Here is a 12,695-nt window from a genome sequence, read left to right as displayed (position 1 = left end):
GCAATATCCTTATCAGATTTTGGTATCATGAGTATGCTGGCCTTATAAACAACCTGAATAGTGATCCCTCCCCCTCTTTTTATCATTATTCACTAAGAGTAGTTGGGTAGTGTCAGTGTTATTTCATCCTTAAGTTCTTAGTAGAATTTACCACCTGGAGCTGAAGTTTTCTGTGTGGGAATATCTTTTTCCTCTGTTGCTTTTTAAGTTACTTTCTTTGCATTTGGTACTTGGCGCTTTTACCTAATGTGTCTAAGTGTGATTTTTATCAAAGGCATCTAGCACAATGATCTGTGATATCTGCTGAGCAAACAAAAGAGCATATTTATCAGGAAAGCAGCCATCTTCCTCTCATTAATGATAAAATTATGGAGAACTCCATGAACCTAAAAAGGAATCTGCCTTTCTGGTGTCCCGCAAAGTAATTAACGCACAGAAAGTGAAAGTGGAAGTGGCTCAGTCATGTCTGACTCTCTGCGACCCCATGGACTGTAGAATTCTCCAGGCCAGCATACTGGAGTGGGTAGCCTTTCCCTTCTCCAGAGGATCTTCCCAACCCAGGGATCGAACCCAGGTCTCCCACATCGCAGGTGGATTCTTTACCAGCTGAGCCAGCAGAGAAGCCCAATGCACAGAAAGTGCTTCTAACAATGCCTGGCGTAGACGAGGTGCTGCATACATTTCATGAGTGTTGTTATTGCTTTCGTTGTTGTATTCTCTTCTCCTCTGCCATATTAATGTGCTGCTTTTTAATGATAGAGGGAATCTGAAATCCCTTGGTCTTAATGAACAAAAGACTGTATAAAGTACACTGTCATGACCAACCAAAACCAAGATCAAAACATGTAAACCATGCATTTGATAAACTAAGCCTCGAAGTCCAAGGTTTATATTTTCTCTGTCTCTTTCTTTGGAGGAGTTAATTAATTAACCTGTCACTTTTCCAGTTATCTCCCTCACCTGTGTCACTGCATTACTTTTGAGTTCTCCCAAGTGGCAAATTAGCCATCTAGCTTGAACATTAAGTGGGTAACTCTGTCTCTTACTAACGCCCTTGGAGACTGTTGTAGAATTAAATAATTTTGTCTTCAAGAATGGACATGCTTTTGTTCAGATTTGGAGAGCATATTTTTCAGTGATATAAATAGTAGTATTAGCATTGAACACAACAGAAATTTAGGCCTTTGTTTTAATTATACTAAGTACAAAAAATCCTGTAAATAGAAGTTAGATGACATTACTGAAACTAAGTTGATATTAAAGAATTATTGTCATTTTAAAAAATATTTGGTATAGTGATTATATATTTTTTAAAGATTTCTTATTTTCTTTAGACTCATACTGAAATTTATGAGTAAAATGACATGATGTCTGGTATTTGGAGTAAATAATATGGGAGGACTGTAGTAGGTCAGGGCAGAGGAAAAAGAAAATTGACCAAGCTGAAGCATGGGTACTTAAGGGTGAAGGGTTCATAATACCAATCTGAAGACTTGTGAATATGTATATGTGTTCCTAATAATTTTTAAATGTTGGGATAGAATATTAAATTAATTAACACCACTAAATTCCAAATTGCTAGAAGAGGCTATCAACACAAATTTAATTACTCTATTCTCAAGTTCCATGAGGGCAGGATTCATGGTTTAAGCTACCTTGTATCCTGGACTCTTATATCCTTTACCTGTAGTATTATAGGAATTTAATATATGTTTTGTGGATGAATTAATGATCTTTACTAAATTTGCAGTGAGTCATTTCCAGCAAGTATCACATATCCATGTAAACTATGTTTTATTAGAAATTCTCAGGGAGTATTAATAGCACCCACCAATCATCAGGTTATTTCAAGCCAAAAACCTGGAATTCTTGACTCCTGCCTTTACTTCATCCTCCAAATCTGGTTCATCGCCAGACCCCATTGGTTCCATTTCCGAAATGCATGTCATGTCTGGCTACCTCTTGCTACCTAGTTCAGTCACCTGTCATCCGCTGCCTGGATTAATGCAGTAGTCAAGTCCCACTGGTAGAAAGAAACAGGTACCATCCAGAGACCTACTGTCCCCCTCTCTGGCCCCGTGTATCCTCTGGGAAGAGCCAGGATGGTTTCTTTGTAAAATGTAAGTCAGGGTATGCCCCTCCTCCTCAGAAAACCAGTCAGTGATTCATGGCAGCTGAGAGTAGCATCCCGCTCCCTGTCACAGCCGGCAGGGCCTGCATTTCTGACTCACGTGGTTCGTGTCAGTTGCTCAGCCCTGTTCCCTGCACACGGGCACCGCAGCGCTTTTTGCCCTGGAGCCATGGGCCTGGTTTTCTTAGCCATTCAGTCCCTCCTGCAAGTTCTCCGCGTGACCGGCCCTTTCGTTCTTAGCCGTCCCCTCTTCGGAGGTATCTTCTTTGATGTGTAGTTTCTTCATAGGCAGACGGATTCCAGTCTACCTGATTCATTTACTTGTTTATCATATGTTTCCTCCGGTAGAGGCCCTGTGTCTCTTTCTCTCTTTGTCTTCTCATTTCCCCAGAGTCCATTGTAACAAGCCAAACCTGTAGAAACCACTTTTAGTTGATATCTAAGCTGTGATCAATTGTAGGATGCAGTATTATATTATGTGTCTCTAAGAAAATTAAAATGATACTAATTAAACTATGGCACAGTGTTAAATACTATCAATTGTAAGGTAGTCTTGACTTTTGAAATATTAAAATGTTGAAAAAATGCATCTTTGAATTGATGAATTATGTACCTTGTTGAATAAATAAATGAACATATGTTACTCAATTATGATTATTATTTTTTAGTGATCTTTTGAGGAAATAATTCTGAAAAAGTAGACATGTACAGGCCAGAGAATGCCTGGGTCATGAGTAGTGTTTTATTTTGAAAAAGGGGATGTTAGTATGAAGAAGTATGAATAATGCTTGTATGAGTAATTGTTCCAACTGCCAGTTGTTAGCTTACCAGCAATAATTGTTCCAAACTGCCAATTATTATCTTACCAGCAATAATTCAAATTTTATAGGCCCCGAGTGGGCCAGGAAACTTGAATTCTTAACAGAATTCAAGACTTTGAGAGACTCATGCAATCTGGAAGTAGATTCAGGCCCTGTGTTGTAAAAGGAGGGAAGACAAATAAAATAGGAGGTTGGGATTAACATATACATACTACTGTATATAAAATAAATAATCAACAAGGACCTACTGTATAGCACAGTAAATTCTACTCAATTCTCTATAATAACCTACATGGGAAAATATTCTGGAAAAGAATATATATATATATATAACTAAATTATTTTGCTCTGCACCTGAAACTACACTGTAAATCACTGTAAATCAACTATTCTTCTTGCATGCATGCTCAGTTGTGTCTCTTTGTGACCCCATGGATTATAGCCCACCAGGCTCCTTTCTCCATGAAATTTTCCAGGCAGGAATACTGGAGTGGGTTGCCATTTCCTATTCCAGGGGACCTTCCCAACTCAGGATCAAACCCGCATCTCTTGCATCTCCTGTATTAGCAGGCAGATTCTTTACCACTGTGCCACCTGGGAAGCCCAAATCAACTATATGCCAATATAAAATAAAAATTAAAATGAAAGAAAAACATAAAAGCTAATAAAAAGGGAAGAATAAAAAAAAAAGGAGGGAAGACAGAAAAGATGGGGACAGGCATTGGAGAGTTGGTAGTGGGAGGGTAGTGGGACATAATCATATCGCTTCTGTTTAATAAAATATGAGATCATTTGACTCAGTGTAGCAGGGTAGAGATTTTGGAGCTTTCAGAGAGAAGAGAAGGTATGAAGTAGGCAAAATGCAGAAGGTGCTAAGCAAAAGGAACCTGTTCTTTGGGAATGGAATAGACTTGCAGGCAGATATTTGAGAAGTATGAAGAAGACAAGGCTTTGTTTGGACATCAGACGGTAGGTGTCCCAGTGTGATATGAACACCTGCTGCTGACAGAGGAACAAGATGAGACCCACTCCCTTGAGCTGCTTGGATTGTCTGGTCCTGTACTACATTCCATTTCTTTAAGACCTGACTACCTGGGTGGCTGTGAAGTTACTACTTCCATTGTTAGTATTTATTTGCTTAAATAAATTTAGCGGCAAGGGGGGGTTGTTAAACATTGACCTAGAGTAAAATATTCCAGCTGTTACTCCCGCAAGTATGCGGCTCCCCAGTAAGCAGGAGTCACTTGAGATGTACCAAGTGAACTTTTCTGTGTGGGATGACAAGAGATTGTCTTTTCACATGCAGAAAACAAAAGTTTTCAATTTTCATAGGTGTCTACTTCAGACTCCTAAGGCGGCTCCATACTCTGCCCTCTTGTTTGGATCCCAGTTTATCTGCACAGCCTCTGACTTCAGCTATAACTGAAAATAATTTAATATAAAACATAATTTGGGTTGTAATAACTAACAAGTATAATAATAAGATCTGATTGTAACTATAAGCAGACTCATCAAAAAAGTAGAAAAAATTGCTTTGGGCTAATACTTGAAAAGCATCTCTGGACCATCTTTGTACAATAGTAGCATAAGATGATATGGAAACTTACATTTCAACAGGTCAGTACTAATAAGGTGGCTTATCCAAAGTTAGATTTTTTTTCATTATCAATCTGGCTTATGTTCTTTACTGATATTAAATATGTCGTTGCCAGGCATCCTATAGAGTGTAGCTTCTTACCTACCTTTCCTCGAGATAAACAGCAAAGTTCAAAGTTACTATGAACTTAGGGTCTTTGTTAATGGCTCATTATAGATGTTTTCTTTCCCCAGATCAGGTGACTTTTTCGCATTCCTCTCTCCGTCTTTTTTTTTTTTTTCCTCTCTCCGTCTTAATAGTGGACTTTTCTCACTAAGGTCAATGAGTTTCACCTTCTCAAAATGTCAAGTTCACCAAGCGAGAAAGAAATGGTTTGGGGTTGTTTTCCATTTAGAGCTTTCCCTGCCTCCCTTTGCTACCCTAAGATGGGCAAAAAGAGACTATGATGCCAGGAATGTAAAGGGTTTTTGTTACTATTTATGGAAAACAAGCCTAAGTCATCCTTAAAAAGTAGTTTTATTTTTTTTAATCCTTTGAAACTTAATTGTGTCCACACTTTGTACTTGAATCTTATACTGTAATTTTTAATGCTAGCCATTTTTTGAGTTCTCTACTGAATAAATAGTAAATGTATCATTCCAGTATATTCCCTCTCCCGTCTCCTAATCTAACTGTAGTTCTTTGAAGGAGTTCATTTTATAAATTACTTCAGAAGCAGCCAGATCTCAGAGGGATTTTTTTACAGTGTTATGATTGGTTTAATTTTCTTACTTGTTCGTATAATTCTCATGACATGGGAACAGTTATATGTTCTTTACCTGGGAAAGTCAGGGGAAAGGGTTTTTTCTTTTTAGCAATAATTTTTAGACTACTGGATGTTGCATATATAAATAAAATCCTATTTTTTTTTTGTCTTCTTAAAGTTAAATGTGCCCTAAGTCTAGTGCTGAGTAAGGCTATGGTAAGAAAAATTTGAGCTTCCCTGGTGACTCAGATGATGAAGAATCTGCCTGCAATGCAGGAGACCTGGGTTTGATCCCTGGGTCTGGAATCAGTATCCCTGGAGAAGGAAATGGCAACCCACTCCAGGATTCTTGCCTGGGAAATCCTATGGACAGAGGAGCCTGGCAGGAACTTTGTAGTAAGGTTGAAAAATCTGAAACAGCTTTTCATCCAAGCTGTTCTTTTATTTGGTTCATTGTCTGAATGCTGTCTCATCCTGCAGGTTGCAGAGGACTGAATGATAATTTGCTTCCCAGGTGAGCCTGTGATGTAGGCCCATTCCAGGTCTCATATTTGATAATCATTATATTTAATGATAGAGAATGCTTAAATACCCTATCAGTCATTTTGGAAACATTATATAGTAATTATTTGGTATCACCTGACATAGGTACCAAAGTGATTATCATTTATTATGTTACAGAATCATGAAAAGTGACAGATAATCCTTTGCTATAATTATGAAATAAGCATTACCATATGAAAAAAGAAGAGAACTGTAATAACCAGTGCCCCCTTTTTTTTTTTCTCTCCCATTTGTTCTTTCACACAGGTGCAGCTTGGCCAAGTGGAAATCAAATGCCCTATCACTGAGTGCTTTGAATTCTTGGAAGAAACAATGGTTGTCTATAACCTGACACATGAAGACTCCATCAAATACAAGTACTTCTTGGAACTTGGCCGTATTGATGCCAGCACCAAGCCATGTCCTCAGTGCAAGCACTTTACAACCTTCAAGAAAAAAGGACATATTCCCACCCCTTCCAGATCAGAAAGCAAATACAAAGTAAGCATGTTCCCCAGAGTTGTGGGTTAGATGTCACATAATGAGAGCAGCCTAGTTAGGCCAACTTGTGGTAGGCATTAAATGAGCTTCCTTCCCCTATTGGAGTCCAAGGTGAGTATACAACGGCTGTAATTCTGAAACTGTGTGGTTTGGGGATGCTGCTAATAGGAGAGTACTCTTGAGGATTTAATTAAAGTTCTCCTTTGGCTTTACCCTGTTTAAAATTCACTCATAGCCAAATAAAAAGACTAATTTTTAAAGTAATTATCACTGCTGTTACTAAATACTAAATAATTGTGTGTTAGTTGCTCAGTCATGTCCGACTCTTTGTGATCCCATGGACTGGAGCCTCCCAGGCTCCTCTATCCATGGAATTTTCCAGGCAAGAATACTGGGGTGGGTTGCCATTCCCTTCTCCAGGGGATCTTCCAGACCCAGGGATCAAACCCAGGTCTCCCACATTGAAGGCAGATGCTTTACCATCTGAGATTTTTTTCCAGTGGACCCAATGTGACTCTATCTGTAATAAGTAAAATAGTGTAATATGCTGTTTATTCATTTATTCAGCAAATACAAAAAGCCAGTATATGCTGGGCAGTGTGCTAAGTTTGGGGGATTCAGTGGCAAATGTGACATAGTCCTTGCTCACAAGATGTCTAATGAAGGTGGGAGCGTCCTATGTTCTAAAATGATGGGGCAGTGTGAGAGGTCATAAGGGGGAAAGGCAGGGGTGGGATGCTGTTGGGAGACTGGGATTAGCATATATACACTACTGATACTATGTATCAAATAGGTGACTGATGCAAACCTACTGTGTAGCACAGGGACGTTTATTCAGTGCTCTGTGACGACGTAAATGGGAAGGAAATCCAAAAAAGGAGGGGATGTATGTATATGTACAGCCGATTCACTTTGCTAGATGGTAGAAACTAATGCAGCTCTCCTCCAATGAAAACTTAAAAAAAATATGAGTAGTCATCAAACAAAAATGTGAAGCCCAGTAGACTTGTGCTTTGAGAACACTGACAGAGGAAGGGGTCTGGCGTGTCAGGAAAGGCTTCCTGGAGAAGATGCAGTTCTCCAGGCGGATAAACAGGGGAAAGCATTTCAGAGCAAGGGAGGAGTAAGTGCCAAGCCCAGAGGCTGGGGCAGGCATGCTGAAAGTAAGTGTTTGGTACAAAGCTACTGGAAAGAGAATAACTTTCAGAATAGGCAGCAGGTCAGGTATTTAGGAGCAGATCATGTTGAGTCTTTCACCCTGTGCTCAGGCTTGAATTTAAGTCTGCTGGTGTTACAGAAAGATCATTCTGGCAGCATAAGGAAGATATCAGAAGAAGGCAAGACTGGAGGCAGGGAAACACAGCAGCAACAGCGGAAGCAAACCCTTGCTTCACTGCCCGACTGCGCCTCAGAATCTCCTGGGGAGCTTTCAGTCACACCAGTTGCTCAGTCCCTAAGCCCTCCCTAACAGCTATCTTCCACATTTTTGAACCTTACGAAGTGGCTGTAATAGGCAGCAGAACTGGGAACCTTGGCAATAAATGAAGCAGAAATAAATACAAACTAAATGTTGTTGATCAGGAAGCAGTTAAAAGTCTTGGTAATAGGTGAGAGATGAAAATCTCCAAGTGAAACTCTCTAATTTTTTTATATTTATTTTATTAAGCAACTCAAAAATAAAGCTAGTACAGATTTGGGGGGTGGTTATGATTGTTTTACTATTATAGAAGAGATGATCTATAACAGAAGGGGTAAATAATCCCCCTGTTCTGTACCCTACAGAGTTCTAGGGATAATTCAAATAATTTCTGAAGCAGTGATTTTTTTACTACTTAGTACAGTGTTTTATATGGAGAAGGAAATGGCAACCCACTCCAGAATTCTTTCCTGGGAAATCCCACGGATAGAAGAGGCTGGGGGGGCTACCGTCCATAAGGTCTCAAGAGTCTGACATGACTCAGTGACTAAACCACCACCACCCACAGTGTTCACATAGCATTTTCATCATTAAACTTCCAAGTTCTCACATTTGCATTAACTACCTCATTTACCTGCCCATACCTGTCTGGATCTTATGAGTAAAGGGAACACAGACCTGGTTACTCTAGCAAAGGAACTTGACATTCATGATCACAGTATGGCACCCTGAATGAGATTAATAGTGTCATTCTTTGGGATTAACCAATGGCTATTTGTTAGGTTGACTGTATTTTTTAAAATTCAGATTTCCCAGTAACAGAATCCAAATTGGTATAGTTTGTCATAATTTTAAGAGTAGTGAATTCAAGTACTTGAATGCAATAAATTGCGTCATAAGGCAACAGAAACAGAGAAAAGTTTACTGCTAGTATCTAACATGTTTGAGCAATGTAAAATCTCTTCATAATATTCCTTCAAGTCTATATTGTGTTTTGTATATATTGATGAAACCCTTAGAATTTATATTTCAATATTCTTTTCTGAGTCAAGTCATATTAATAATATCCTGATCCAAGATGTCATTCTTTGAGGATTTATTGTGGTTTCTGCTGTCAATTCAGAGGCACTTAACATCCAAGGTTAAAATTGCTTCAAAATATTATAGCTGTTTTATACAAGGAAATACTTTTAGTGGATTCCCGGGTGGCTCAGTGGTAAAGAATCCACCTGCCATTGCAGTAGACAGATTTGATCCCTGGGTTGGGAAGATTGCTTGGAGTAGGAAATGGCAACCCACTCCAGCATTCTTGCGTGGAAAGTTCCATGGATAGAGGAGCCTGGCGGGCTATAGTCTGTGGGGTCACAAAGAGTCAGAGACGATTGAGTATGCACGCATATACTTTAAGTATATCACACATGTTATATCATATTTGACTATTCCATTTAAATAGATTTTTGTAAGTTTTTTGTACTCTGCAGATGGAAAAAGGATAAACAGACTATATCAACAAGCAGGAACAAGAACTCTTAAGGGCCAGCTTATCTTTCCAGGCCCTCACTCAACATCTTTTGGCAAAAGTTCAGTAAATAGAGCTTTTCATTATGTTCTGAAATCCACAAAATTCTTATTATATGAAATAGAACAAGCACATTCCTGAATTGAGAAACTTATGTTGAGACAACCTTGCCTGTGGACAAATCCAGTCTTTCTCATTCCTTAACATTTGTCTTCTCACTCCTGAAACTCATGAGGCCAAGAAGTTTTACCATTCCATTTCTATGAGATTGATTTCACTTGCCATTTAGAAATCTAATTTCTAACCTAAACAGTTTCTGTAATTCATTAATGCAGCTCCAAATGCATGTTAATACAGAGAACTAGTTAGCTTGGAGAAAATAAAAGCGACTGGGCTATAACGGTGCTCAGATGATGCCTGGAGACAGGTACATCACCAGCACCTGAAGGTTTTCTCCATAGCAATTATCATCTGGGATTTTATGGTGTATTTGTGTGGTTATTTGCTTAAAGTCTCTCCCACTGGTCTCTAGGAGACCAGGTCCAGGCTTGCTTGCTGCTGATAACCTGTGTCAAGCACTCTGTCTGATAGAGTATTCTCTCAAAATACATTTCATGAGGGAACTAATCAATGGGCCAGTGCATAAATAATAATGTGTACTGTAATAAATGTGGGTGGAAAATGCTGATCTCATAGGAGAAGAAAGGGTAGGAGAGGTTGGGAAAGCTTCATTAAAGGGCAGATGCATTAAGCTAAACCTTGAAATGTTGAATTTGCTATGCTGGAAAAGGTGGGTCAGAGCACAGGCTTCAAACCAGATTTAAATTCTCAGCCTGCCATATGCTAGCTCTGTAACCTTAAGTACAGCTTCTGCGCCTTTTACTGGTGGTAGAAATAATACCTGTCATAAGAGTGTAATAAGGATTACATAAGATCACACATACAAAGCACATAGCACCATGTCTGATATATCCTAAGTGCCCAACACATGCTAGAAATTAGTATGCTTATTATCATTATTAGGAAAAGTCAGCAGAATGAACAACCCTGGGTTATTAGGAGGGGATGGAGGTCTCAAAAAGAATAGAGGTGGAGTAAAAGATTGGGTGATTGATGGGTGGTCAGAGTAAAAGGGGGATGAAACAGACTTTAAGTTCATTGAGCTTAAAGAACCTTTGGAGCATCAAAGAGATGTCCAGGAGGCTTGGATCTAATGCTAGGAGTGATCTGATGGAAATCATTAATATGTGGGAAGAGGAGGAGGTCACTGAATTCACAGAAATGAAAACTATATGTTTGGGAGGTAGGAAAAGTTAGCTTCTCATGGGAAAGAGTAGAGGATTGCAAATAATTTAAATATACTTATTTTACTCCTAGGAGTTTTACTGAGGTATGGGCAGTTCTGGCTTTCCTTCTTATTTCCAAGTGTAGACCAAGAAATGATCCCCCTTTTCACATTATTTGGAGTAAGTTGAAGAACATGCATAAATCAACAAGGGAACATGCTGGAAATAATCCTTTCTATGGTTTCCTTGAGGCAAAACTCAGAATCATCCCCACTCTTCCCACAAATATTAAGCTGAACCTTGATAATTCACAGAATGGTGCTCTGACTCATCATAAGGTGAAAAAAGCCCATAAAACATCCTGGGGAAAAAAAAACCATCCTGGGGAAACTCCCTCTGTGTTACCTTATGTCTCATGTATAACTTTCCCTCTTGTAACCGTAAATCTTCTGGTTAGAAGTCATAGTTTATAAAACTGCACAAATGCATTATGTCTTCATGTGAAAGAGAACTTTTCTAAGGTCTTTAAGAATGTAATCAAGTCAATGGGCTTGTTGTTCCTAACTGGTGGACTTTAAAATATGCTTAAGTGAAAGGCTGGAATTCTGGTACTACCCAACTCACTTTCTTCCTGTGTCTGTATTCAGTCTCCAATGATCTGTCCTGTACTCCAGAAAGATGCCTTTTTGGCAGCTTTTGGACTGCTTCTCCACGCTTCCTTAGCATCTCAATTTCTGTCTGGGTTCAGCCAAGGGTTGGCATTGGCAGGGAAGAGGAGAGTGGAAAGAGAGCATGGTGCGTGCATTATTCTGTCCATGGGATTTCCCAGGCAAGAATACTGGGAGTGCGTTGCCATTTCCTTCTCCAGGGGATCTTGCCAACCCAAGGATCGAACCTGCATCTCCTGCAATGCAGACAAGTCTCCTGCACTGGGGGTGGATCCTTTACCAACTGAGCCACCAGGGAAGGCCCATTCCCTTCCTGCTTCAGTGCAAAGCTCTGGCAGTAGCTGTGTCCCTCCAGGACTGTGGCTTCCCTCTAGATGGTCCTCCCCCACATGTTTCTAATGCTCACTAGGCTCCAGAAAATTCTTCCCTTGTCTCTTTGGTCCTAGGAGAGGCAATGACTTCCCACTACTTCTGCTTCTAGGGACCTGCCAGTCCTTTGTTCAAATCCCCCTGCACCTCTTCTGTCATATTTTCATTTATATATACATAGAGTAAAAAGTCAATAAAATGTGCTTAAGCTCCCTTCTAGTAAAGACAATTTGATATTTTTTTTTTCCGTCTATAAAAATGTTTAAAGCTTTGCCATGGAAGTGTGGTTAGCATGCTGCTCTGCTCCTCAGCTTTCCCTCGACACCGTCACTTTAAGTTGACAGTATTTACAAATCGAGAGTCAGATTGTGCATCTGCCTGGCAAGATCCGCTTAGCTCATGACACACACTGAATTCTCTTGGCAGTAATGCACCATGAATGTCAGGAGCTGAGAGAAAACAAGTGTCGTTTCTTAAAGGATTGTTGCTAGCACAGATTTGTGAGGGAGATAAAGATGGCATTCTTGATTCTGGTTTGAAGAAGCCATTTGTGGGGAGGGATCAGTTAGGAGGTTGGGATTGATATAGACACACCGAGTGAGTCAAGTCGCTTAGTCCGACTCTTTGTGACCCCATGGACTGTAACCTCTCAGGCTCCTCGGACCGTGGGGTTTTCCAGGCAAGAATACTGGAGTGGGTTGCCTTTTCCTTCTCCCGGGGATCTTCCTGACCCAGGGATCGAACCTGGGTCTCCTGCATGGCAGGCAGATGCTTTACCCTCTGAGCCACCAGGGAAGCTGGTACAGACACACTACTATATATGAAGTAGATAATCATCAAGGACCTACTGTATAGCATAGGGAACTCTACTTAATATTCTGTCATAACCTAAATGGTAAAAGAATCTGAAAAAGAATGTGTGTGTGTGCTTAGTCACTTCAGTCGTGTCCGAGTCTTTGCAGCCCAGCAGACATTAGCCCACAAGGCTCCTCTGTCCATGGGATTCTCCAGGTGTGAACCCTGGAGTGGGTTGCCGTGCCCTCCTCCAGGGGATCTTCCCGACCCAGGGATCAAACCCGTCTCTCCTAGGTCTCCTAC

At 40.0% G+C, this 12,695-nt stretch overlaps 1 protein-coding gene and 1 non-coding gene across 2 annotated transcripts in view; one reads left to right on the top strand and one right to left on the bottom strand.

The window, feature by feature from the left end:
- RNF217 (ring finger protein 217) overlaps positions 1-12,695 on the top strand; it is a 124,401-nt gene that overhangs the window by 67,911 nt on the left and 43,795 nt on the right. Inside the window, exon 2 of the mRNA XM_043889845.1 lies at positions 6,105-6,338. Within this exon, the coding sequence (XP_043745780.1) occupies positions 6,105-6,338 (234 nt within the window). The remainder of the gene's footprint in view (positions 1-6,104; positions 6,339-12,695) is intronic.
- TRNAG-GCC lies at positions 12,320-12,392 on the bottom strand. The gene has a single exon. It is a non-coding gene; the product is annotated as a tRNA-Gly (tRNA).

The sequence above is a fragment of the Cervus elaphus genome, chromosome 28, assembly GCF_910594005.1.
Source record: "Cervus elaphus chromosome 28, mCerEla1.1, whole genome shotgun sequence".
Lineage (NCBI taxonomy): Eukaryota > Metazoa > Chordata > Mammalia > Artiodactyla > Cervidae > Cervus > Cervus elaphus.
This window is presented reverse-complemented; position numbering and strand designations above follow the sequence as displayed.